The 27,201-nt window shown below is 61.4% G+C and overlaps 1 protein-coding gene across 1 annotated transcript; it reads left to right on the top strand.

The window, feature by feature from the left end:
- The first annotated feature begins 1,213 nt into the window (after nucleotides 1–1,213).
- Nucleotides 1,214–26,653, top strand: ZDHHC5 (zinc finger DHHC-type palmitoyltransferase 5). The gene is made up of 12 exons (XM_038764922.1): nucleotides 1,214–1,248; nucleotides 7,306–8,563; nucleotides 20,009–20,130; nucleotides 20,729–20,886; nucleotides 21,254–21,426; nucleotides 22,533–22,635; nucleotides 22,755–22,846; nucleotides 22,953–23,085; nucleotides 23,225–23,348; nucleotides 23,484–23,596; nucleotides 24,207–25,048; nucleotides 26,351–26,653. The coding sequence occupies exons 2-12, from the start codon at nucleotides 8,460–8,462 to the stop codon at nucleotides 26,514–26,516; spliced, it is 2,130 nt and encodes a 709-aa protein (XP_038620850.1). The 5' UTR covers nucleotides 1,214–1,248; nucleotides 7,306–8,459; the 3' UTR covers nucleotides 26,517–26,653.
- Nucleotides 26,654–27,201: the final 548 nt, after the last annotated feature.

The raw sequence follows: 27,201 nt of genomic DNA on the forward strand, positions 1-27,201 counted from the left end.
ATAGAATAATCAATATGGACCAACATGCACCAGTCCTATCCCAGCGGTTAGAACAGCGCTTCGCACGTAGTAAGCGCTTAACAAATGCCGTCATCATGATTATTATTTTCAAAATAGATGAATAGAATTACAGATACACCTCATTAATAAAATAAATAGAATGATAAATATGGACCAATATGCACCAGTCCTAGCCCAGCGGATAGAACAGCAATTCGCACGTAGTAAGCCCTTAACAAATACCAAAATTATCATCATTATTATTATTATTAATTATTATTATTAATTATTATGAAGATTCCGCTCCCCTCCCCCCCACCAGACCCGACTCCCTTCCGGGCCCTCGCGCGTCTGTGCGGCCTCCCCTGTCCCCGCCGATTTAAATAAAGTTTTGTCCGAATTGAATAACACCAAAAAAAAAAAAGGACCTTTTTTTTTCCCGTTTGCTGACGATCCGACCAATGGGCGCGCGGCGCCGGAACCGGAAGTGGGCGTGGCCTTCCCGCGAGGGGCCTCGTCACGTGCCCGTCGGCGGGCGGGCCGTACCATCGCTCCCCGAGGGGGGAGGCGTGGGCCCTTCTGCGTGGTTTCCCGGATGTGTCGACCCCCGATCCTTGTGGAAGGGGTGGGGGGGGTATTTCGGCGGGTAGGAGAGAGAGGCGGTGTGTGCCAATTGACTGACTTTGGGCAAGTCACTTCACTTCTCTGGGCCTCAGTTCCCTCATCTGTCAAAAATGGGGATGGAGACTGGGAGCCCCCCCGTGGGACAATCTGATCGCCTTGTAACTTCCCCAGCGCTCAGAACAGTGCTTTGCACAGAGTAAGCGCTTAATAAATGCTATTAAAAAAACAGTCCTCCCCCGTCCGCGAGTGGCCCACCCGACCCGATCGTTCCCGACGGCGTGCGTGCGTGCGCCGTGCGTCGCTCCGTCGCCGTCCGCCGGCAGCCAATCGGGGGGGGAGGGCGGGCGCGCCCCCGCGGCGGGGCCTGGGCGGCATGAATGAGGGAGGCGCGGCCGTCGCGCGCGCCCGCGCCGGGCAGCCAATCAGCGCGCCGGGGGCGCCCGAGCGCCGCGCCGGGCAGCCAATCAGCGCGCCGGGAGCGCCCGAGCGCCGCGCCTCAGGCCAACGGACGCGCGCGCGCGGGGGGGCGCGGACGGACGGGGGCGCGCGTGCGCGCTGCCGCGGAGCCCGGCCGGCCGGCGGAGGAGGAGGAGGCGGAGGAGGCCGCGGAGCGCGGGGGGCAGGGTGAGTGTCCGGGATGGGGGGGGGGGGCCCCACGAACCGGAAGTCCGCGCCGGGAGGGGGATGGGGGGGACGCCCCCGACCCTCCCCCTCTTTTCCTCCCTCAGCTCGGACCCCCCCCCCCACCCCTGCCGTGCCCCCCCCCCGGTAATAGTAATAATTGTAATAACGATAAGGGCATTTTATTAAGCGCTTACTCCGTACTGAGCGCCGCGCCGAGCGCCGGGGCGGTTAGAGGGCGGTGGGGTCGCCCCCGTGGAAACTGAGGCCCAGAGAAGGGAAGGGACTCGGGCCCAGCCACCCAGCTCACAAGGGGCGGAGGTGCGATTTGAACCCACGACTTCGGACTCCCAAGCCCGGGCTCTTTTCCACCGAGCCACGCCGTGACCAGCCGTGCCCCCCTCTAGCCCCCCCCCAGCCGTGCCCCCCTCTAGTCCCCTCAGCCGTGCCCACCTCTATCCCCCCCAGCCGTGCCCACCTCTATCCCCCCCACCCGTGCCCACCTCCAACCCCCCCGAGCCGTGCCCACCTCCATCCCCCCACTCGTGCCCCCTTCCATCCCCCCACTCGTGCCCCCTTCCATCCCCCCCAGCCGTGCCCACCTTTGTCCCCCCATCCCGTGCCCACCTCTATCCCCCTCAGCCGTGCCCACCTCTAACCCCCCCCAGCCGTGCCCACCTCTATCCCCCCACTCGTGCCCCCTTCCATCCCCCCCAGCCGTGCCCACCTTTGTCCCCCCAACCCGTGCCCACCTCTATCTCCCTCAGCCATGCCCACCTCTAACCCCCCCCAGCCGTGCCCACCTCTATCCCCCCACCCGTGCCCACCTGTAACCCCTCTTGGCGGTGCCCACCTCTATCCCCCCCCAGCCGTGCCCCCCTTCATCCCCCCACAGTCGTGCCCACCTCTGTCTCCCCACCCGTGCCCACTTGTAACCGCTCTTGGCCGTGCCCACCTCTGTCCCCCCACCCGTACCCCCCTCTGTCCCCCCCAGCCGTGATCACCTCTGTCCCTCTCAGCCTTGTCCACCTCTATCCCCAGACCCGTGCCCACCTGTAACGCCCCACCCGTGCCCACCTGTAACCCCCCAGCCGTGCCCACCTCTGTCCCCCCAGCCGTGCCCACCTCCATCCCCCCAGCCATACCCACCTCTATCCCCCCCACCCGTGCCCAACTGTAACCCCCCACGGCCGTGCCCGCCTCTAACCCGCCCCCAGCCGCCGTGCCCACCTCCAGCCCCCCACCCGTGCCCACCTGCAAACCCCCACAGCCGTTCCCACCTCTGACCCGCCCCCAGCAGCCGGGCCCACCTGCAGCCCCCCGTGGTTGTGCCCGCCTCTAAGCCCCTGGACACACCCACCTCAAGCCCCTCGCTGCCATGCCCACCTCCTCTAACCCCCTGTGGCCATGCCCACCTGTAACCCCCACGGCCCTAGCAGCCTCTAACCCGCCCCCACGGCCTTGCCCACCTCTGATCCCCCGGACGCTCCCAGCCCGAGCCCGGGCACCTCCAGGGGCGGGTCCCCCTTCCTTTTTAGCCGCCTTCGCCCCCGGGACAGGGGGGCCCGTACCGATGGCGTTTGTTAAAGGCTCACTTTGTGCCCCGAGCACTGTGCTGAGCGCTGCCGGCTCATCGGGGGGCATCCCGGGGGGAGGCCCTCGGCTTCCATCCCCATTTGACAGATGAGGTGGCCGAGGCCCGGGGGAGCGAAGGGGCTTGCCCCAAGTCGCCCAGCTGACCCACGGCCTCCGACCCCCAAGCCCGGGCTCTGGCCACCCGGCCCGGCGGCTTGGACGCGGGGCACCCAGCTGGCGTCGCCTCCTCCCCTTGACCCGCCCGTCCCCCCTCTTTTCGGCCTCGACTTCCCCTCCCCTCGCCCCCGGACCCCCTCCTCGCCGCTCTGCGCTCCGGGAGGGCCGAGGCGTTGGCCGTCATTAATAAGGATGCTATTTGCTAAGCGCTCACCGTGGGCCAAGTAAGCGATGGGGTTGTCCCACGTGGGGCTCCCGGTCTCCATCCCCGTTTGACCGAGGAGAGACCTGAGGCCCAGAGAAGTGAAGCGGCAGGCCCGAGGTCACACAGCAGGCAAGCGGCGGAGCCAAGATGAGAACCCACGGCCTCCGACTCCCAAGCCGCTCCCCTTTCCAAACGATGGTGGCATTGAAGCGCTTACTACGTGCCGGGCACCGCTCTTAAGCGCCGGGGTAGATACGGGGTTGTCCCACGTGGGGCTCGCCGTCCTCATCCCCATTTTACAGATGAGGCGAGCGAGGCACGGAGAAACGACCTGCCCAGAGACGGGTGGCGGAGCCGGGATTAGAACCCAGGTCCTTCGGGCTGCCACTGAGCCACGCTGAAGACGCCGAGGAGAGGCGGGGGGAAGGGACTCCGAAGTTACAGCAGGACCTGTAATAAAATCCACATGTCCGTTCTCCCCCCCGCCCCAGATCTTTTTCCTCCTCCATCGGGCCTCCCTCCTGTCCGTGGTGATGTCACTGCCCCTTATTAAAGCCCTTCCAAAACATTGCCACCCAAACTGTTCAGTAGCGCGGGGCGGGGGTTGCAAGTCCTCCTAATCTCCACGCGGATTTTCATTACGCTTCTCCTGTGCCGGACTTACTAAGCGGACTCCCCCATTACGCGTTTGAAGGACGATGGGCGTGCGCCTCGATTAAATACGCCGAGCCTGACGCCCCGATCGCATTCCCGGCCGTCCACTTCTCTCCCCGGGTTCTCCCTCCGGAGACGTCGGCTTTCCTCAACCCCCCCTTCACTGACGTATCCGTGGATTTCATCCCCGGGGCGAATGGTTTAGTTCTTGAATGCGTTAAGTGCTCACTGTGTATGTGGCAAGGAACAAGTCCATCAGGTCAGACGCGGGCCCGGTGCCACCTGGGCCTCACGGTCCGAGCAAGAGGGAGAAGAGGGATTGAATCCCCATTTGACGGGTGAGGAAACGGAGGTCCGGAGAAGCTAAGCGACTTGCCCGAGGCCACTCGGCGAGCAAGTGGCAGCATCAGGATTCGAACCCAGAGAAGGGGGTGCCGTAATCAATCGATCAATCGTATTTATTGAGTGCTTACTTTGTGCAGAGCACTGGACTAAGCGCTTGGGAAGTACAAGTTGGCAACATATAGAGGCAGTCCCTACCCAACAGTGGGCTCACAGTCTAAAAAAGCAGCGTGGCTTAGTGGAAAGATCCCGGGTTCTAATCCACTTGTCTGCTGTGTGACTTTGGGCAAGCCACTTCACTTCTCTGGGCCTCGGTGACCTCCTCTGTAAAATGGGGACTGGGAGCCCCCCGTGGGACAACCTGATCACCTTGTAACCTCCCCGGTGCGTAGAACAGGGCTCGGCACATAGTAATCGCTTAACGAATGCCACCATCATTATTATTATTATTATTATTATTTTGACTCCCAAGCCCGTGCTCTTTCCGCCAAGGCCACACTGCCCTTCCCTGCCCCGATCGTCTCTGCCAGGTTAGAATGGTGCTCGAGACCTCTCTTCCCGACGCCAGCCCGCCTTCCGATATCAATCAATCAATCAACCGTATTTATTGAGCGCTTACTGTGTGCAGAGCACTGGACTAAGCGCTTGGGAAGTACACGTTGGCAACATATGTTGTGGTTGCTTCCACTCCCTCGTCTGTTTATCGGACGGGCATTCGTGTGCATGGCCCAAATTGGTATCAGCCTAGATCACCGTCTCGAGCGGCTACACGCCCTTCCGATCCCTTTCCCCTCCCAGCTCGGCCTTCCGATGCGACCTGGTGCTTCTCCACCCATTCCCAGGATGTTCCCAGATTTTATCCCGCCCTCCCTCTCGGCGCCCGACCTGAAAACGCGTCCCGGTGGACTGCTTCTTTTCCGTGGGCCCGAATCGTCCTGCCCGCGTACCCTTTGGCATCCTCAGATTCCTTCCGTAGTAAAGGTTCCTGACCCACCTCCTCTCTCTGAAATAGCCTTGCCACTAATTAATACTCCTAGATTAAATCCAGATAGTTGGCCCTCTCTCTTCCTTAACCTTTAGGGTTCCCGGGAGAGAGTCCTGGTGGTTAGCTGTTGCTTAAACGGAGAATAACGTCGGCTCCCGGTCCCTGCAGGACTTCCTCTTCTTCTTGGTGGGTGGGTGGGTGGGTTTGAGGGGCCGGGGGGAGAGGGCAGAAGTTGGCACTGATTCTTTTCTAAATCAGGAATCAGCGGAGCTTCTCCTGGAAGACAGTGGGGTCGAGGGGGATGGGCCGGGAGACGATGTAGCTCATTCTGGCGAGGGCAGGAGGTGGGAAGGCTTCAGCCTGGAGCCTTTACATAGTAAACTACAAACACATTCCAAACTACCCTAGAGACCGTCTTACCCGCAGATGTGCCGGACTCCCGGCGCACAGTAAAAGAGCTGTTTGGCTTTTCGAGCCTCCGGTTTAATAAAAAGAAGAAAAAGGTGGGAGAAGCCGGCAGGGAGGGGCCCTCCACCTCCAGAAGCAGAAGGGATCAGAGCCAGAGTCAACCCCCGGCTCTCTCCCCTCCCTTAATCGGCCGCGGGGGAGTCAGGCCGACGGCCCCGGAGGTCCCAGGGGGGAAAAGGACGGTCTTTCCAGGGCACCGTCCGATGAGGCGACCCCGAAGGCCGTAGAAAATCTAACCAGGAATTCGACTTCTAAGGAGCCCTCGTCTCTCGGGCAGAGAGAGCGGTGGGCGTGGGAGAGGAAGAACGGGCTTGCGGAGGCAGGTGGGGTCCGGGCTCCTAGATCCCGAGCCGAGCTCCGGCCGTGACTCAGTGAGTCGCCTCGGGCCGATCTCCGAGTTTCAGGCTTACCCGGTGTGTGTCTGGAGGGGTGGCGAGAGGGTGTGCGTCAGCCGGTAATGAGAAAAGCGCTTTGAGATCTCCAGATGAAAAGCCCCCTGTAAAATCCAAAGTGGCGGCGTCATTCGCTGACAGCGGTAATTGCTGCTGGGAACTGTACCCCGAGTAGGTGGGACCCAGTTGGCCGTTGAGGGAAAAAGTTGTCAGGGCGGCAGCCGGAGCGAAGGAGTCCGAGCGCTTCGCCGCCGCGGCCTTTCGCCGGGAGGACCCCGTGCCGACCGACTTTCCGAGGTCGGCCTTCCGCGCGGAGGTCCCGCAGGGTGGGCGACGGGGCCCGGCCGGAGTGGCGGGAGACGGCGGTTGGGGCCGGCGGGACCCTCCAGGTTCTCGGAAAGCGGAGGCGGTGATTGTCTCCTTTCTGGACTGGGGTCCTCGAGAAGCAATGATAGCCCGTATCCTGGCGTGGAGCCTCCCTACTGCATCGGGGGCCCTGAAAAGTTCTTTCTACTTTTGTCGCCAGCCTCGGACAGTCGGGCACCGCCGCTTAGCGAGTGCCGGCCATAGGCAGGGCGCTGTACGAAGCGCCCGGGGGAGTTCTGTAGTTCGTTCGTTCATTCGGTCTGCGTTTATTGAGTGCTGACGGTGTGCAGACTAAGCGCTTAGGGAGCTTCCAGCCTAGCCCCGGAGACAGGCGCTAAATTGACTCGCACGTAGGAGGAAGCAAGAGAGTAGGAAGGCGAGTGTCCTGCGAAGCCTTAAGTCGAGGAGGTGTGTGCGCCCAAGTGCGCCGGGGGAGCTGAAGTGGGGTGGGGAGGTGGTGCCCGGGAGGGGAGATGAGATTAACCAGGGGAGGCCTGATGCCGTCGATCGACTGATTGATCGATGGACGGACGGATCGGAGGAGGTGACGCGATTTCAGAAGGGCTAGAGTAGGTTTTGGCGTGCCGAGGGAGTGCTTATATAGTCTGAGCGGGTTGGGATGGGTCCAGTTCTGGGGTTGGCTTGGGGGGACAGGCGGTGAAGACGGTTTCTGCTCCTGCTCTTTTAGGTAGAATTGAATGAGCTGGGCGGGGCGGGTTATTCTCACGCCCCTTCCTCTCAAGGCAGCCCCGCCTTCCCTCTTCCACCCCACTAAGCGAGAAAGAGGAGTCGTCTTCTCTCTGTAAACCCAGAGCCCATCCCGGAGGAGCTCGGCGTCGTTTCTCCGGGAAGGGTCCCCACCGAACGCCTCTAACGCGCATCTTTGCTTCCGGCAGGCGGGCGGCCGCAGCGTCTCGGGCTCACCCCGCGTCCCGGAGAGCCGAGTTCGGAGGAGGAGCTGAGGCGGGAGACCCCACCAGCAGACCGAGATCCTCGAAGGGAAGGAAGGCTCCGCTTCGACCTGCGGCGGCCTTTCAGAGTGCCGTCGACCGGGATCGACTCCCCCGTCCCCGTCTCGCCCGTTTGTGGAGCATGGCTTCTAGGGGGCCCGATTTCCCCTCGGCTTCCCGCGGACCCGACGGATTCGGCCACCTCTGACGGGCTTCGGAAAGGGAGAGAGAGAGAGAGAGAGAGGCCACGGACAGGAAGGGAGCAAGGACAGGCGCGTGCCCTCGACTCCGAGCCCTCCCCCGTCCCCAGCCGAAGAGAAGGATCTGCCGCTCAACCTCCCGGCAGCTGTCGCCCGGCTTTAGCTGCCAGGAGGGAAATAAATAAAATTAAACCGGCACTGCCAGACAGCGAGCCCTGTTGAAATCGGGGCGGAGGGCCGCGGTGCCCGGGACAGCCGGCTCCGGGAGGCACGGGCCGGACCGGAGGAGAAGCCCCCGCCCGGCAGGAGGAGCGGACTCCGCCCGAGCGGGCCTCGCTGGATGGAAGCGGCGCCGCGGGACCCCGCGGGGAGAGCGTCCGGGCCGCGCGCCGGGGGAACGGGACCCTTTGCGGGCCGCACGCGGGGGTCCGCCCTGGGCCGGAGAGCCTCCTGATCTGCTGCCGCTCCCCTCCCCATCCCCACCCGGCCTCTGCCCCCGGCCCCGTCCCCTCCACCCGTGTTCCACCCAGCCCGGGCCCACCCATGAGCCGGTGCAGCTCGCGCTCACCTTTTAAACCTCCCAAGCCGTGCGCCATCGTTGGTCCCGGCTTCCCTGGCTACCTGCGGCCTCTCAGCCGTCTTCCCGGGTGGCGGTGATTTTTTTTTTTTTTTTTAACCCCCTCCTGCTTCCCCTCTCCCCCTCCCATGCTCTTCTCTCGGTCCAGGACCCTCTGACTTGTGGTTTTATCCGGGAGGGGGAAGGGCAGGAGCGTGACTGTTTCTGGGGGACCCCGGTGCCCCCCCCAGGACCCCCATCCCCGCCCCGCTCGGCCGCGTCCGTCCTGCCGCCGTGCGGGCCTGGGCTATGCGGCAGGGCAGATTCCCCTCCAGAGCTCCAACATGCCCGCAGAGTCCGGAAAGAGGTTCAAACCCAGCAAGTACGTCCCCGTGTCCGCGGCGGGCATCTTCCTAGTGGGAGCCACGACCCTCTTCTTTGCCTTCACGTGAGTTGGACTCCGTTCCGGCGGCGGTGGTGGGCGGGAGCGGGAGCGGGTGCGGGGGACGGCCCGGGGGGGCGGCGGGGCGGTCGGGCCCGGACTCCGCCAACTCTGCCCGCTTCCAGCGAAGGAAATGGTGGTCAGGGGTGTTGGGGATCGGCCCTGCTCGACTCCAATCCCTAGAGAAAATAATAGTAATTGTGGTGGCATTTGTTGGGGTAGATACAAGGTATTTGAGTTTGCCAAGCGCTTACTGCGTGCCAGGCACTGTACTAAGCGCTGGGGTAGATGCAAGGTATTTGACTCGGACACAGCCCCGTCCCACGTGGGGCTCCCAATCTTAATCCCCGGAGAAATGACGTGATTTGCCCAAGTCCACACGGCAGGCGAGGAGCAGCAGCCCCTTGGTCCTAGTAGGAAGGGCCCGGGCCCGGGATGCAGAGCAACTGGGTTCAGGTGACCTTGGGTCAGTCACTTCACCTCTCGGGACCTCAGTCTCCTCCTCTGCAAGATGGAGAGGAAGTACCCGTTCTCCCTCCCGTTCTCGGTGTGGAGCGCGGACGAGCTCGGCACAGTACTTGGCACACGGTGGTGGTGGTGACGGCGATGGTGAGCAGCAGCGGGATGACCCGGGGAGCGGGCCAGTTATCCTTTCTGAATCCTCAGGATGCTAAACCTCCCCGCCCTTCACTGACCCGTGACTCTGTTTCCACTCGAAGAGCTCGTCCAGCTACAAGGGCTCCTAAAGGCTTAAACGACCAGTTGGGAAGATTGCCGAGCGAGAGCAAACTCCCGAGTTAGGTTTCCCGGGAGGCACGGGAAAGTTCTTGCAAGTGGAAATGCCCCCAACCCCGTCCCGAGAACGGCCAGTGAGCTTAATATCGAAGGGCCCCGGGGAGCGACGTAGTGGTGATGGTGTGGGGGGGTGGTAGCGATTGTATTTGTTCATTCATTCATTCATTGTCGTATTTATTGAGCGCTTACTGTGTGCAGAGCACTGTACTAAGCGCTTGGGAAGTACAAGTTGGCAACATATGGAGACGGTCCCTGTCCAACAGTGGGCTCACATTTGCCCGCCCGTTTGGTCCAGTGCACTGTACTCTAGTGTTCTCTCCCAAGCGCTTAGTCCAGTGCTCTGCGCACAGTGAGTGCTCAATAAATACCACGTTGCTGTTCAAAAATAATAATAATGATGGCATTTATTAAGCGCTTACTATGTGCAATGCACTGTTCTAAGCGCTGGGGAGGTTACCAGGTGATCAGGTTGTCCCACGGGGGGCTCACAGTCTTAATCCCCATTTTACAGGTGAGGTCACTGAGGCCCAGAGAAGTGAAGCGACTTGCCCAGAGTCACACAGCTGACAATTAGCGGAGCCAGGATTTGAACCCATGACCTCTGACTCCAAAGCCTGGGCTCTTTCCACTGAGCCACGCTGCAGTAATAATAATAATAATAATGATGGTATTTGTTAAGTGCTTACTATGTGCCAAGCACCGTTCTAAGTGCTGAAACAGAATAAAGGGACAGATGGCTTCCCCTTTATGACATTCAAATGGAGGAGACATACATAAAAATATTGACAAGGTAGGTCAAAATAAATATCTATTTATTCGTAGAGAAGCAGCGTGGCTTAGTGGCAAGAGCCCAGGCTTGGGAGTCTGAGGTTGTGGGTTCTAATCCCGGCTCCGTCACTCGTCAGCTGTGTGACTTTGGGCAAGTCACTTCACTTCTCTGGGCCTCAATTACCTCATCTGTAAAATGGGGGTGAAGACGGTGAGCCCCACATGGGACAACCTGGTGACCTTGTATCTACCCAGCACTTAGAGCAATGCTTGGCATATAGTACGCTCTTAACAAATACCATCGTTATTTTATATATATATATATATATATATATATATATATGGGGTATGTTCCCAGCTTGTACTTCCCAAGCGCTTAGTACAGTGTACAGTGCTCTGCACACAGTAAGTGCTCAATAAATACAATTGAATGAATGGTGAGGGACAGTCAGAACAGATGGATAGGTATCAATAAACAACAATAAACATACATATGATTATATATTATATATTATTATTATATGTAATACCTATAAGTATATCATTTATGCTCTCCTCCGTGTGTGTATAAATATGTACACACACACACACACAGACTAAGAGCAGAAACATATATAAATATATATATGGGGTATGTTGCCAACGTGTACTTCCCAAGTGCTTAGCACAGTGCTGTGCACACAGTAAGCGCTCAATAAACGATTGAATGGTGAGGGACAGAACAGATTGATGGATAGATAGATATCAATAAACAACAATAAACATACATATGCTTATATATTATTATTATATGTAATACCTATAAATATATCATTTATGCTTTCCTCCGTGTGTGTATAAATATGTACACACACACACACAGACTGAGAGCAGAAACAAATGTGTATATATATATATGTGTATATATATATATATATACCAACAATAAACATACCTGTGCTTATATATTATTACAGTATATGTTATACCTATAAATATATATATATATGTATCATTTATGCTCTCCGTGTGTGTGTATATATACATATATATATATATACACACAGACTGAGGAGAGCAGAAACAAGTTCCTAAGCGGTCCACTTGGCTGATGGAATCATATGGCTCTGACTGTGCAAGATTAATTGAGGAAAGACCTGATGGAGGAGGAATGATTTGAGGTGGGGCCCTGAAGGGAGAGCGGCGGTCTCTCTGCAGGCGTGGGGAGGGAGGGACGGAGTTCCAAATCAGGCGGGGAGTCCAACGAGGTGCGATGTAGAGTCGCCTCACGGGAGGTTAGTGTTCCCGTGCTGCCCCCCACCCGAGTCCAGAGGACCGACCGACCCTCGGGAGGAGCCGGGGCCTGGCCGCAGGGGAGGCCTCCCCTTGAACTGTCCCTCAGGTCGCCCTCTGTAGCGCCAAGATTTATGAGGAGGAGCACTCCAGAGTCACTTTCATTCATTCAGTCGTATTTAGTGAGCGCTCACTGTGTGCAGAGCACCTTACAGCGTGGCTCGGTGGAAGGAGCCTGGGCTTTGGAGTCAGAGGTCAGGGTTTCCAATCCCGGCTCCGCCAGTTGTCAGCCGTGGGACTCTGGGCAAGTCACTTCACTTCTCTGGGCCTCAGTGACCTCATCTGGAAAATGGGGATTAAGACAGTGAGCCCCCCGTGGGACAACCTTGTAACCTCCCCCAGCGCTTAGAACAGTGCTCTGTACAGAGTAAGCGCTTAATAAATGCCGTCATTATTATTATTATTATTACTAAGTGCCTGGGGGAATGCAGTCCAACAATAAACAGACACATTCCCTGCCCACAGTGAGCTTTCCAAATAGAGAAGGAGGAGCCTGTGGAAGAAGTGGCAACAAACGCCATCCACCGCCTCGCCCCGTTTTTGGGGAATGGGTGGTTGTGGACGGGCAAAGCCCGCAGGGTTTTGAGGGCCTCCGAGGTGGACCGTTTCTGCATCCTGGCGTGGGCCTCTCCTCTTCCCTGCCCCGTCAGTCTCTTCCCTTCTGGGAAGCAGCAACAGGGGCCCGGGCCGACTCGTTTGAGACAACCACGCCTAGCGTTAGAGGAGCAGGGAAGGCGAGAACCCCAGGACTCGTGGTTCTAGTGGGGCCCGGAGCTGCGGAGGCCCGGGAGAAGACTTGGGGTCAGCCTCGATAATGGTTCGGCTCCAAACTTGGCCGCCCAGTTCAGCGGTCCCTACAGTAGCATTTCCCTCGGGGCCAGAAATACCGCTGGGGAGAGGAAGGCCGCGGACTGGAGTTTGGGCCGGGAAAGGGGCCGGAGGGCTAGGAGGGAGGGGTATTCAGAGGCCAGTGGCTGCTCATTTGGGGCATGGAAGAGGGGGAAGCAAGAACCCGTCGATGTCGAGAAGGTTAAGGTGCTGACCCTCTCTCGCCAGCGGAAGGAAACGGGCTTTGAAAAATGGAATGGGAATCTCTGCATTTCAGTCAGACTCCCAGAGGGGTCTTAACTGAGTCGGGGATAGCTGGTTGGAAAATCAGCGAGAAAGAGAGAAACGAGTCATTGGCTTCGGTTCCGCTCCCCTGGCAGGTGGCGATGGGTTCGGCCAGGAAAGAACCGGCAGCAGCATCCCTTCTCCAGGCCGCCTCTCTGAGGAGAAGGGACGTGGGAGTGGGGTGGGCCCGGACTGTTGATTGGAGGCTTATCAGTGTTTCGGTATCAGGCTTATTGGTATTCTGTCGTCTCCACCGCCCGGAAGGCCGAGCCGCTGGAGACCTTTGCCCTGGCTTCTGGAGAGCAACCGTGGCTTGTGCGAACCTTGTACGTCCCCTCCCGGAACTGTAGACCCCTTCCCGTGGCAGGCCGGAGGGTGGGGTGGCCTCTTGCTCAGCTCGAATCCCCCCCGCCCCTTCTAAGTGTGTCCTTCCCCCACAGAAGAGGAGGTGACAGGGACTTGGCGTGGGAAAAGAGCCGGCTTGGGGTTCTGCTGCTCAGTCCGGGACCGCGCGGCATCTGACCCCCGAGGGCGGCAGGGACCATTCGATTTGGGGCCGGGGGCCGTTCGGAGGAGCGGCGTTGCCCGGCAGGCTGGATGCCCTCGACACGGAGCCCGTCTTCTCTAAAGGGTTTCTGTCCTCGGCCAAACCGAAGGAGGAAACGTAGAAGTCCGGGCAGGGGACCCTCTCTCCCACTACTATTCCAGCTAGCCCATCTGGGACCGGTGACATTCCCACTGGTTACACCAGTTTGCCTGGAACGGAAATGCCCCGTTGTAGGCGTTTCCTAGCTGGCAGAAGGAGCCATTAACCTAGTTTGCTCCAATTAGAGCAGCGTTCCTCGGGCCCTCGGCCTCAGGCGGGGTGAGGCCAGCTTGGAGGTCCGGCACTTCCCCGCCACGGGGTCCGGCGGGCCCGGCCCTCAGAGACCACAGCTAAACCGGCGTCCCCTCGGTCCGTCTCTGTCTGCGGCGAGGAGCCGGCGCTCATCCCGCCTGTGTCCGTCTCCCTCGCCGCCGCGGCATCCCCGCCGACCGCATATCTTCCCCGTCGGCCGGCGTCTCGTCCGCCGGCCGGCCTCATCTCTTCCCCCGAGTCTGCCCGGGCCATTTCCCCTGCAGATATCTCGGACAGACCCTGCCGGGTTCGTCCAAACGGTGCCGGGCACTGGCCGTGGCAGCCGGCCCGCAGACTGGCCACCTGCTCGCGCCTGCAGAAAAGAAATAAATACTTGCCCAACTGGCAACTCTGCTGCGGGCCCCCAAGGGCCAGCCCGGTTGACCTGCTGGATTTTCAGGTCTCTATGGCAGCAAGGATGAGGAGGGCAGGTGCGCGGTTGGGGGGGCAGTGGGGCGCCCACACAGATCGTTCTTGCTCCAGTTAGGTGAGTAATAATAATAATAATGACGGCATTTGTTAAGCGCTTACTATGCGCAAAGCACTGTTCTAAGCGCTGGGGAGATTACAAGGTGATCAGGTTGTCCTACGGGGGGCTCACAGAGAAGCAGCGTGGCTATAGAGAAGCAGCGTGGCTCAGTGGAAAGAGCCCGGGCTTTGGAGTCAGAGGTCATGGGTTCAAAGCCCGGCTCCGCCAATTGTCAGCTGTGTGACTTTAGGCAAGTCACTTCACTTCTCTGGGCCTCGGTTCCCTCATCGGTAAAATGGGGATTAAGATGGTGAGCCCCACATGGGACAACCTGATCACCCTGTATCCCCCCAGCACTGAGAACAGTGCTTTGCACATAGTAAGCGCTTAACAAATACCATCGTTATTATTATTATCCCCCTTTTCCAGATGAGGGAACTGAGGCCCAGAGAAGTGAGGTGAGTTGCCCAAAGCCACACAGCTGACAAGTGGCGGAGCTGGGTTACGGGAGTAGCGGCCACCTGCTTGCCCTGCCTTCTGTTTTTAGAGTAGAGAAGTGCCGACCGGGGTTGGGGAGAAGGGGGAGGGCGGCAGTCCGGGCCACGGCAGTGGCGGGCCCTCGGAGATTCAGTGCGGCGGGACATGCCCTTGACCTCGGGCTAATTACCGTCCCGTCCTACAGCTTTTCTGTGGGCGCCCGCACCCCCGGTCCGGTAACTCGTGAGCATGTGGATCTCTGGTCTGGAGGTGTTGGGAGTCGGGGAGGAGAGTCTCTTCAGCTGGCAGGTGGACTGAGTAGAGGCCCACAGCCTTCAACTAATGAGCAATTTTTCCCTCTGGTTGCTTCAGTGAGAAAGTGAGGCTGTTGAATAGAGAGTCAGTCTGGCGAGGGAATGAAAGCGATTGTGTGGTTTGGGAGGGCATGTCTAACTTCCTTGCCCGACTGGCGGGGGCCCGCTCCCAGCTGCCCACCTCTCCACTCTCCTCCTCCTCCCTCTCCCTGCCCCGGCTCAGCCGCACTGCCCTGTGGACACTGGACAGGAGGAGCTTTAGCAGTGAGGCGGCCCCCTGATTTCTTCTCTCCTCTTCAGTGCTTAGGAAGAAGATTTTTTGGTTCGAGAGAGCAGGTCGGGACTCCGGGTTCCTGCTGCTGCATCTTGGGCAAGCCGCTCAGCCTCTAGATGCCTCCATTTCCCCCTCTGCCCCATAGGAAACTTCCCCCTTCCCTTCGTCCTGGGCTCCGCTCCAGTCTGATCTCCCGTGAGGGAGACGGCCCTCTCACCGCCTCCCTTGGGCTCTGTTCTCGGCACCGTCCCGGGGCTTTGAAGAAGGACGTGCCTCTTGAGCAAAGGTCGGGGTAAGCGACAGCAGACCCCGGATAATTATGAATAGTACTAGCAGCTGTGATGTGTGTTCAGCCCTTACTATGGGCCAGGCACCGTTCCAAGCTCTGGGGTCAAGACAAGATCATCAGGCTGGGCACAGTCTTCCGGCCTTCGTGAGATTCACCATCTAGGTAGGAGGGAGAAGCGGTGGTGACTCCCCATTTGACAGACAGGGAAAATGGGGCCCGGAGAAGTGAAGTGACCGGCCCGAGGTCTCCCACTAGGCCCCCTCCTTCTGCCCACCTTGTTTCTGCCGGCGGCCAGGTTGTCCCCGGGTCGCGGCAGAGGACGGCTGCGCCCGGGCCCACCGACTGGGCCACCCCAGTTAGAGAGGAACCACAGGATGGCCACAATGTGGGCGGAGGACCTGCCCACCTAATGGTGTGGCGTGTTCGTCCCGGGCATCTGGAGGAGGGAAGCGGCGAGGAGCATTCCCGAAGAGGGTGTCGCTGGGCGAAGACGAGGGGCGGGAGCGGCCGGGCTCCTCTCCCTGGCCTGGAGCGGCCCCGCCCTGGCCTCCTCCCCACTGACTTAGCCTGAAACGAAATGGGCGCCAAGAGGGCCGGAAGGCCCCCTGGCCTGACATCCGGCGAGGCGTCCCGGCTTGAGGGGGGACGTGGATTGGGAGGTAAAGGAGGGACCGGAACGGGGATCCCGATGAGTAACTCGTCCCTGCCGCAGGTGGCCGGCAGCCACGGGACCCGGTGCTTCGGCTGCAGAGCTCAAAGCGTTTTTCGGTTCACTCCCACGACGCCCGCTTGGGGAACGGAGGAGGGGGTGACCGGGAGCGGTCAGGCGAGGTTGGGACGGCGCCCGAGGCCCCGACTCTGGTTCCGTAGTCCCCGATCCGGGCCGCTCCTGGTGGCGGGAGGGCCTGGCCCTCTGGGCTTCGGCGGCTGGCGTGGAAGGGAGGGAGAGCGGGCGGGCACTGGGCTCACGCCCTCCCCCACCACCCCGGAGCTGGCCCTCCCAGGGAGAGTGCCGGCCCAACGGGCAGAGGAACCTGTTCTTCCTGGGGTGGCTCGGCGGGGAGCCCCGGGGTGAGTCACGCGGGCCGTGGGGCCCGGGACGAGCCCCAACAGCTCCTCAGCCCGGCCTCCCCCCTGCCTCCTTCCCTCAGAGGGAGCAGATCCAGGCAGGCCACCAGGGGTGGTCACCGGGGAGCCCTGCCAGGCACCATGGCAACGGGCGGCCCCTCCCCGCGCAGGGCGGAGGATGGAAGGAGGCGAGAACGGCTTCTGCTCACGTTCGCCTCTCCTCCCGAGGCCGGGCCCGGGCCTCCCGGGACGGAAGCCGGGGGTCTCCGCGTAGGGAGGGATGGGGAATCGGCATCCCGACCCGGTTCGGGTGGGGAATTCTGCCGGGCTGAAGTTCGGGGGAGCCCGGACGGAAGGGGGTCGGGGAGTGTGTGGAATAGCCATTCTCATCGCAGGAGCACACGTGCGTGCTTGTGCACGGACACACCTTCGCATGCGTGCACACGCTCTGTGGCCTGCAGCGACCCCGTTCCTTTACCTCGCGGAAACTTCCCAGCCTCCGTGGGGAGAGGAGAGCCCTTGCCTTCCCCTCAGCATCCGGTGCCGGGAAAGGGCGAGGGGGTCGTCCAGCCGTCCGCCCATCCCGTCCCTGCCTCCCTCTCCGGCTGCCCGTAGCGGAAGGAGTTGTGGGAGAGCGGGCCCTCCGCCATCCTTTCTCTTGCTGACAGTTGGGATGACGGGTCGCTGCCAGGGAGGCGTTCCGGCCCGAAAGACTGGCCTGTCCCGCTCTCGTTCAGGGCGTCGGGCGGGTTAAGACTCGGCCCCCTCGCCCTCTCTCTTCCTCCATGCCGCTAGTCTCCAGGTCCCACCGAGGCAGGGTGGCGGGTCGGCCCGGTGCCGGGTGAAGAGGAGTCGTGTCTGTGAGGCCCGTGCTCCGATGCCACCCTCCCCTTAGGCGGTCGGCTTCCTTGGGCAGCCTGGAGAGTCTTGCCCCGGCCCCGGCCGAGAGATCCTCAGCCGGAGATCGTACGGTGCCGCCGAAGGCCGAGGTCCGGGGCTTCGACTGGGAGGAGACTGGGAAGGGGTTAGTAATGCCCTTCCTGGGGTCATGGGCTCGTGGAGTGGCTTAGCTGGAGGACTGTTTAATAATAACCATGGCATTTATCAAGCGCCTGCTATGTGCAAAGCCCTGTTCTAAGCGCTGGGAAGTTTACAGGGTGATCAGGTTGTCCCACGGGGGGCTCACAGTCTTCATCCCCCTTTTACAGATGAGGTCACTGAGGCGCAGAGGAGTGAAGTGACTCGTCCAAAGTCACACAGCTGACAATTGGCGGAGCTGAGATTGGAACCCATGACCTCTGACTCCAAAGCCCAGGCTCTTTCCACCGAGCCACGCTGCTTCTCCTCTAGACCTTATAATACACGCACTCACGCACGCACCAGTGGAAAGAGCCCGGGCTTGGGAGCCAGAGGTCGTGGGTTCAAATCCCGGCTCCACCAGTTGTCAGCGGTGTGACTTTGGGCAAGTAACTTCACTTCTCCGGGCCTCAGTTCCCTCATCTGTAAAACGGGGATGAAGACTGTGAGCCCCATGTGGAACAACCTGATCACCCTGTATCCCCCACAGCACTTAGAACAGTGCTTCGCACATAGTAAGCGCTTAACAAATGCCATCATTATATATATGTATAATAGTAATTGTGGCATTTATTAATGGTGTAGTAAATAGAGCAGGGGCCTGGGAATCAAAAGGTCATGAGTTCTAATCGCGGCTCCGCCACTTGCCTGCTGGGTGACCTTGGGCAAGTCACTTCACTTCCCTGTCTCAGTTCCCTCATCCGTAAAATGGGGATTAAGACAGTGAGCCCTTCTTGGGACAGGGACTGTGTCCAACCCAATTTGCTTGTATCTCCCCCAGCGCTTAGAACAATGCCTGGCGCATAGTAAGCGCTTATCAAATACCGTAATTATTATTAAGCGCTTACTTCATGCCAAGCACTGTACTAACCACTGGGGAAGATGCCGACTGGTCAGGTTGGACATGGTCCCTGTCCCACATGGGGCTCACGGTCTAAGCGGGAGGGAGGACTGGTATGGGGGGGTAATAGGCCCGGTGAAATTGGGCCAATCGGCCCAGCCATGCGTATGGTCGCACACAGCAGTCAGGTGGTAAAGCTGGATTCGAATCCGGATCCTCCGACTCCAGGCCTGTGCTCTTTCCACTAGGCCACACTGCTTCCCCACTATATACGGTTGAAGAAGACACCACCAACGGTGAGGTTCACCCAGGAGGGGCTCAGTGGGTGGCTGAAAAGGCCGACGCGGGACCCGCGGTCCCAGCGTATTGAGCGCCCAAGAAGGTCCCTTCTGTGCAGTTGAGCACACAGACCCCATTATAGGGAGAGGGTGCCACCGCCAGATTCCAACCCCTATCTCTCCTGGTCCCTGTCCTTAGGGACAAGAATCCTGCTCCGCTTCCTGCGTCTCTCTTCCAGCCGGGAACCCCTTTCCCGGGTATTAGAGTGAAGCGGGGCAGGGGAGAAAGGGGAGAGGAGAATCGGGGCGGCCCTGGATTAGGCTTCTGGGACCGACCGTATGTCACCTTGTTCTCCTAGGTCCTTCTCTCCCTCCCTTCCTCCAGAACGGACTGGGAGAAGGGGACAAGGACAGATGCTGCCCTAGATCCGGGGGATTAAGCGACAAAGCAGATTAGGGGATTACACCAGTGTCGTCTAGCGGGCAGCCCCTCTGGGCAACCTGTGGAGGGGACGGAGGAGGAGAGGGGAGGCCCGTGAGGCCTCTGGTAGAGCAAGTCGGTCATCACGTGATCATCACATGCCTCAGTCCTCCCCAGAGAAGCGGGAGAAGATGGGGAGGCCTCCTCTCTCTTCCTGTGAAGTTCACGGACCCCCACAAAGGGGGCACAGAGGCCGCCCTGGGGGTCTGCCCTGGCCCGGAGCTTCCTCTTCTGAAGGAGAGGAGCCACTCAAACTCAAAACTCGCCGTTGGGTCGGAGGGACCCGATGGATGCCTCTCTACCCGCCGCTCTTCCCTCCCCTGACCCGGCGGAGGGTCGGGCTCTTTTCCGAGGCGGGTCTGGGTGTCCGTTCCTTGGTGTACCGCCGTTCCCCCGCGTAAAATCCAGCTCCCGCCCTGGTGGGCTTCCTCTTCCCAGTGCTGCCTCGGCTGGTGAGGAATCTCCGGGAAACCGGAGAAGGGGAGGGGAAGAGATGGGCTCCCGGGTTTGGGGGAGGGAGTGGCAGGTGGCTTCTCCTCCGGTGAGCGTACAGGTCAGTGGGACGTGGCAGGGCTCCAGGGGCTCCGGGCGGCCTTTGGGAGGGGAGCGTGGCCGGAGAGCAGGGAGGACGGTGCAGGTGTGTTGGATTTTGGAGGCCCTGAAGCGCAGAGCCGGACATTCCCCGGGCTCCCGGCAGCTACGGGAAACCAGGACCAAATATCCGCTTGGGGGACGGGGCCGAGGATGGGACTGTGCGTCTGAGAGAGTGGGTTTATAAGCGGTCCAAGGCGGGGTGCCAGGCTGCGGCGTCGGTGCCCTCCCCGAGAAGAAAGGAGAAGGACCTCGTGGGCTCCATCACGCCGGGGACTTGGCGGCTCTCCAGGCAGCCCTCTGGGTGGAACCTGGGCCCGGCCTGCGGGTCGGCCTCCAGCGCGGAGGTCCCTCACCCACCCCCTCCTCTTCTGTTTTCCGTGCAGGTGCCCAGGGCTCAGCCTGTCCGTGTCTCCCGCAGTGCCCATCTACAATGCCGTCGTCTTCCTCTTCGTGCTGGCCAACTTCAGCATGGCCACTTTCATGGACCCAGGGATCTTTCCCCGAGGTGAGGCCTCCCCGGCTCCCTTCTGGAGGGTCTGGGCTCGGGCCGAGCCAGTTCTGGGTGGAGGGGCGGGCCCTGACAACTGAGCCCCCTGGAAGGGACGGGGACGGGGAGGAGATCCAGAAACCCCGGCCATGGCTTGGGACCCATCCCTGCCAGCCTCGGCCTTTCTGGTTCAACTTCGGCGATCGTGCGGTTCATGCATTCATTCAGTCGTATTTATTGAGCCCTTACTGTGTGCAGAGCACTGTACTAAGCACTTGGGAAGTACAAGTTGGCAACATATAGAGACGGTCCCTACCCAACAGTGGGCTCACAGTCTAGAAGGGGAAGAAGGTCTGATGTGCGAAGGCGCCACCCCCCCCCCCCAGTTCCTCAATTGCGTTTCCCTGTGCCAAAGGAAAGGAGAAGGTTCACGAGGCAGAGCTAAAACCGCCCTCCACTCCCACCAGAAATCGCCTTCCGATTGGGCAGAAGGAAACGGCTGTGGTCAAGATGGGGGGGAGTGAGGAATAGGTAGTGGTTTTCCCCCCGCCCCCAGTGTCGTCGTGGCTCAGCGGGCTCTGTCCTCCCTTCCTCCCCTCCCCGCCTCCCATCGCAGCGGAAGAGGATGAGGACAAGGAGGACGATTTTCGAGCTCCCCTCTACAAGACCGTGGAGATCAAAGGCATCCAGGTGCGCATGAAGTGGTGTGCCACCTGCCGCTTCTACCGGCCCCCGCGCTGCTCCCACTGCAGCGTCTGCGATAACTGTGTGGAGGTAAGACACCCCGCTCCCCGACCCCCGCCCCCGGCGAGTCTCGCACCCCCTTTGCCCCGGACACAAGCTCCCAGGAGCAAGTTCTGCCCAACCCGTTCCACGTTCCCTTCCTCTTCCCCTCCTCTCCCATCTCTTCCCCCTCCTCCCCAGGCCCAAGGTCTAGGCACGATGGCACGGCTCAGAGACAAAGGCCGTTTAATAAGAGGCGCCTCCTCACGAGGTTTTGCCCGTATTCCCCAAGGAAAACTGAAGCCCGAAAGGGACAGAGGACTCACCCCGCGCCTCCTAGAAGAGCCGGGCCTCGATGGGGCCCCTTTAGGCCCCCGTTTTTCCCCAGCCTGAGGTAGGATCCTCCCTTTTCCTGCAGGAATTCGACCACCACTGCCCCTGGGTGAACAACTGCATCGGGCGCCGGAACTACCGCTACTTCTTCCTCTTCCTGCTGTCCCTCACGGCTCACATCATGGGGGTGTTCGGCTTCGGCCTGCTCTACGTCCTGTACCACGTGGAGGAACTCTCCGGGGTCCGCACGGCCGTCACGTATCCTTCGGGACCCGGAGCGGGAGGGGGCTGCCGGGACCACGGGCCTGGGGGCGGGGGTTCTCATCCCGCCGCCTCCAGTTGCCGGCTGGGTGGCCTTGGGCAAGTCGCTTGAACCCCTCTGGGCCTCAGTTTCCTCATCTGTGAAAGGATGATCATCATCATCATCAATCGTATTTATTGAGCGCTTACTATGTGCAGAGCACTGTACTAAGCGCTTGGGAAGTACAAATTGGCAACATATAGAGACAGTCCCTACCCAACAGTGGGCTCACAGTCTAAAAGGGGGAGACAGAGAACAAAACCAAACATACTAACAAAATAAAATAAATAGAATAGATATGTACAAATAAATTAAATAAATAGAGTAAAAAAATATGTACAAACATATATTGGTAGCCACTGGAGATTTTTGAGGAGGGGAGTAACATGCCCAGAGCGATTCTGCACAGAGATGATCTGAGCAGCAGTGTGAAGTATAGACTGAAGTGGGGAGAGACAGGAGGAGGGGAGATCAGAGAGGAGGTTGATGCAGTAATCCAGTTGGGATAGGATGAGAGATTGAACCAGCAGGGTAGCGGTTTTGGATGGAGAGGAAAGGGAGGATCTTGGCGATGTTGCGGAGGTGAGACCGGCAGTAATCCAGTCAGGAAAGGATGAGAGATTGAACCAGCAGGGTGGTCGTTTGGATGGAGAGGAAAGGGCGGATCTTGGCGATGTTGCGGAGGTGAGACCGGCAGGTTTCGGTGACGGATTGGATGTGAGGGGTGAACGAGAGAGCAGAGTCGAGGATGACAGCAAGTTTGCGGGCTTGTGAGACGGGAAGGATGGTAGTGCTGTCTACGACGATGGGAAAGTCAGGGAGAGCGCAGGGTTTGGGAGGGAAGCTAAGGAGTTCAGTCTTGGACCCGTGCGAGCCCCGTGTGGGACGGGGAACACATCCGGCGTGATCACCCGGTATTCGTCCCACCGCTCAGTACCGCGCTCGGCCCAAAGCGAGCGCTTAGACAAATTCCAAAGGCACGGGGGTGGAGGGGTCTTCTCCCCGGGGGGCTGGGCAGACAGGGCCAAGCGCCCGCGGCGTTGCCCTTGACTCCGGGCCTCAGCATGGCCGTGATGTGCGTGGCCGGCTTGTTTTTCATCCCCGTGGCCGGCCTGACGGGATTCCACGTGGTGCTGGTGGCGCGGGGCCGCACCACCAACGAGCAGGTACGGGGCCGGGCCGGGGGGCGGAGGCGATGCACCTGGCCGCGGGGAAGGGAGGGGAAGCCCTCCCGACCCCATTCCCCCCGCACCCGGTGCCATGCCTCCGGCTCTCCTCCTCACAGGTGACGGGCAAATTCCGAGGGGGCGTGAACCCCTTCACCAACGGTTGCTGCCACAACGTCAGCCGGGTGCTCTGCAGCTCGCCGGCCCCCAGGTACGGTTACCCCCCGCCTCCGTCGGCTTCTCGGGGCGGAGCAGACGGATTCCCCCTAACACCGGGGAGCCCGCCCCCTCCTACCTCTCCCCGCTTCCCCCGACAGGTACCTGGGGCGGCCCAAGAAAGAGCAGACCATCGTGGTGCGGCCACCCTTCCTGCGGCCCGAGGTGTCGGACGGGCAGATCACCGTGAAGATCATGGACAACGGCATCCAGGGGGAACTGAAGAGAACCAAGGTGAGGGGGCGGGGATTGGGGGTGAAGGGCGGGACGGCCCAGCCGGGGCCCGTGGCGTGGCTTCTCCCATGGGGGGGGTCCCCGTCTGCGTCCCTTTCCCGTTGCCCTGGGCCCGACCCCGCTCCGTCTGTCCGCCCAGTCCAAGGGGAGCCTGGACGTGACGGAGAGCCAGTCCGCAGACGCCGAGCCTCCGCCCCCCCCGAAGCCGGACCTGAGCCGCTTCGCCGGCCTGCGCACCCACCTCAGCCTGGCCGCCGCGGAGGGTGAGCGTCGCCCGGAGCCGCCGGGCAGGGCGGCGGGGAGCTGGGCGGGGGGCTGGGCTTCCGAGGGGAGCGACCCCAGTCTACCCCCGGGGACCCCCGGTAAAGTGGCATCCGCGGGGACCGTGCCTCTTGCAGAAAGCAGCCTCCTGGGCAAGGACAGCCCCCCGACGCCCACCATGTACAAGTATCGGCCCGGCTACAGCAGCAGCAGCGCCTCGGCCGCCTTGCCACACTCCACTAGCGCCAAGGTACCGGGCTCGGGGCAGGGGGCGTGGGGAGCCACCGGCTCAGGGGAATGGGCCGGGGGAGGAGGCACAGCAGCCCCGCGAGCCTGGGTGCCCGACTCCCACTCAGCCCTCCCTCCCTGGCGAGGCCCTCCTTTCCTCTCCCTCTCCCTCCTCCACCGCCCCGACTTGCTCCCTTGACTCATCCCCCCCCTCCCAGCCCCACGGCGCTTACGTCCAGGTCTGGGGCAAGTCGCTTCACTCCTCTGGGCCCCAGTTCCCTCATCTGTAAAAGGGGGATTAAGATGGTGAGCCCCCCGTGGGACAACCCGATCACCTCGTATCCTCCCCAGCGCTTAGAACGGTGCTTGGCGCATAGTAAGCGCTTTAATAAATACCAAAATTATCATTATTATTACCGCCCGTCTCCCCCGCTGAGCCTAAGCTCGTCGTGGCCGGGGAATGTGTTAGGTCTGTGTAGTGTACTCTCCCAAGCGTGTGCCGTGCACACGGTAAGCACCCAGTAAATACGATTGCCTGACCGGGCGACCGGTGCCTGGGGTTAGGGGCGTCAGACGGGCCTCGGGGCGGGCCCTGACGGGCCCCCCGGCCCCCCTCTTCCCACCCCTTGCAGCTGAGTCGCGGCGACAGCCTGAAGGAGCCCACCTCCATCGGCGAGAGCGGCCGCCACCCGAGCTACCGGTCGGAGCCCAGCCTGGAGCCGGACAGCCTCCGCTCGCCCACCTTCGTCAAGGGCTTCCACGGGGACCCGCTGTCGAGCGGCTCGCGCTCATCCAGCCTCAAGTCGGCCCAGGGGACGGGCTTCGAGCTGGGCCAGCTGCAGTCCATCCGCTCGGAGGGCACCACGTCCACCTCGTACAAGAGCCTGGTCAACCAGACGCGCAACGGCAGCCTGTCGTACGACAGCCTGCTCACGCCGTCCGACGGGCCCGAGGCGGAGCCCGAGCCCGAGCCCCCGCTGGGCTACACCTCGCCCTTCCTGTCGGCCCGGCTGGCCCAGCAGCGGGAGGCGGAGCGGCACCCGCGCCCGGCGGCCCGCGACCCGTCGCCCGTGCGCTACGACAACCTGTCGCGCCACATCGTGGCCTCCCTGCAGGAGCGGGAGAAGCTGCTGCTGCTGCGTCGCTCCCCGCCCCTGCCCGGCCGCCGCGAGGAGCCGGCCGCCCCGCCGGACTCGGCCGTCCCGGCCGCCCCGGGCTGCGGCCAGGCCCCCCGCGCCGGCTCCTCCTCGGACGATTCCGGGCGCTCCCCGCCGGGCAAGGCCCCGCCGGCCCGGCCCGGCGTCCCCCGCTTCGGGAAGCCCGAGGGGCTGCGGGGCCGGGGCCTGGGGTCCCCGGAGCCGTCGGCGCCCGCCGCCCCGTTCCTGGCCCGGTCGGTGGCTTACGGCAGCCAGAGGGCCCCGCCCGGCGTCCCCGAAACGGAGGAGGTGGCCTTGCAGCCGTTGCTGGCGCCCAAGTGAGTACGGGTCCCGTCCCGGCCTCCCGGCCCCTCACCGCGGAGGGCGAGCGGGGGGGACGGCGACGGCGTGTCCGGGGACGGGGGGAGAGCGACAGAGAGGGGAACGGGAGCCGGGGCCTCCGCCCGGCCCGGACCAGGGGATCCGCGGGCCGGAGGGAGAAGTCGTTGCCAGCTTGTACTTCCCAAGCGCTCAGTACAGGGCTCTGCACGCAGGAATCAATCGATCGATCGTATTTATTGAGCGCTTACTGTGTGCAGAACACAGGCAACATCTAGAGACGGTCCCTACCCAGTCAGCGCTCAATAAATACGATTGAACGAATGGACGAACGAAAGAATGAAAGAGAAGCGGCGTGGCTTTAGCGGATTGGGCCCGGGACTCCGAAGGACCCGGCTTCTCGTTCCGTCTCCGCCGCCCGGCTGCCGCGTGACCGCGAGCCGGTCGCCCGCCCGCCCCCCGGCCTCAGTCACCTCATCTGGAAAACGGGAATCGAGACCGTGGGCCCCAGGCAGGACGTGGACTGTGTCCGGCCCGATGAGCTCGTCGCAGCGCTCGGCACGCGGTCGGCGCTGAACGGATACCATTAAAAAAAACGGCCAAGAGTAATAATGATGATGGCATTTGTTAAGCGCTTACTATGTGCGAAGCACTGTTCTGAGCGCTGTGGGGGGATACGAGGTGGAGAAGCAGCGTGGCTCTCGGGGGAAAGAGCCCGGGCTTTGGAGTCAGAGGTCATGGGTTCATATCCCGGCTCCGCCAACTGTCAGCTGTGTGACTTTGGGCCAGTCACTTCGCTTCTCTGGGCCTCAGTGACCTCATCTGTAAAACGGGGATTAAAACCGCGAGCCCCCCGTGGGACCACCTGATCGCCTCGTAACCTCCCCAAGCGCTTAGAACAGGGCTTTGCACAGAGCAAGCGCTTAACAGATGCCATCATCATTATTACTATTAAGGTGATCGGGTTGTCCCACGCGGGGCTCACAGCCTTCATCCCCATTTTCCAGATGAGGTCGCTGAGGCCCAGGACTTGCCCACAGTCGCCCAGCTGACAGGTGGCGGAGCCGGGATTAGAACCCGTGACCTCCGGCTCCAAACCCCGGGCTCTTTCCGCTGCGAGCCCGTTGTGGGGTAGGGACCGTCTTTCCATGTTGCCGACTTGTAGTCCAGCGCTCTGCACGCAGTGAGCGCTCAGTAAACGCGATGGAACGAATGAGTTCTCAATCCCCTCAATGGTGGGAGGGGGTTGCGGGTGGCAGACTCACTGACGGCTGTTTTTCCTCGTCCTCCTCCGCAACCAGAGACGAGCTGCAGCTGAAGACGGGCCACAGCAAGTCCAACGGGCAGCCGAAAAGCCTGGGCCCCACCTCGCCGGGCCCCGGCCAGCAGCCCCTCAGCAGCCCTACCCGCGGTGGGGTGAAGAAGGTGTCGGGCGTGGGCGGCACCACCTACGAGATCTCCGTGTGAGCTCCGCCGCCGCCGCCGCCGCCAGCCGGGACCCCAACCCACCTCCCCGTGGGGCTCCCCTCCCCTGCATGGACACCTCTCACACCACAGACCCCGAGCGGACGAGGAGCCCCTCAGAGGGGGCCGGGGTTCGGCGGGGGGGGGGAGCCCGCCGCGGTCGGGCCCGCCGACCGCCCCCCGGCCCCCCCCCGGGCCGGACTCGGCGGACACTCGTGCAATGGCCCGTCCCGCCGGAGGGGAGACCGGATCGTTTTTAAATCCAAATTTTTTTTATTATTGTTACGGATTCTATTTTTTTCCTCTTCTGCGTTACCAAGTGTGTGTGTACATATATATATATATATATTATAAATATCAAAGAAATTATATATCTAGCCCGAGGCGGGGGCGGGGGGGACGCGTGGGCACCGGGAAAGCGGGGGTGAGCCTCCCCGCCGCCCCAGGGATCGTGGGCTCGAAGGCCGCCTGGGCCGGGGCGACGTTTAGGACGGCGCCCCGTCCCCGTCCCCACCCGCCCCCCGCCCTCGGCGGGGAGAGAAGGCGGCCGGTACCAGCCGGGGCCCGGGGCCCCCAGCCCGCCCACCCGCCCGCCCCGGCTGTCCCTCCGGGCCTCTCGCAGCTCTTCGAATTCTATTTTCCAACCCGAGGCCGGGAGAGAAGAATCCAAAAAGCAATATTTTTCTCA

Source organism: Tachyglossus aculeatus, chromosome 22 (genome assembly GCF_015852505.1).
Source record: "Tachyglossus aculeatus isolate mTacAcu1 chromosome 22, mTacAcu1.pri, whole genome shotgun sequence".
In the NCBI taxonomy this organism is placed as follows: Eukaryota; Metazoa; Chordata; class Mammalia; order Monotremata; family Tachyglossidae; genus Tachyglossus; species Tachyglossus aculeatus.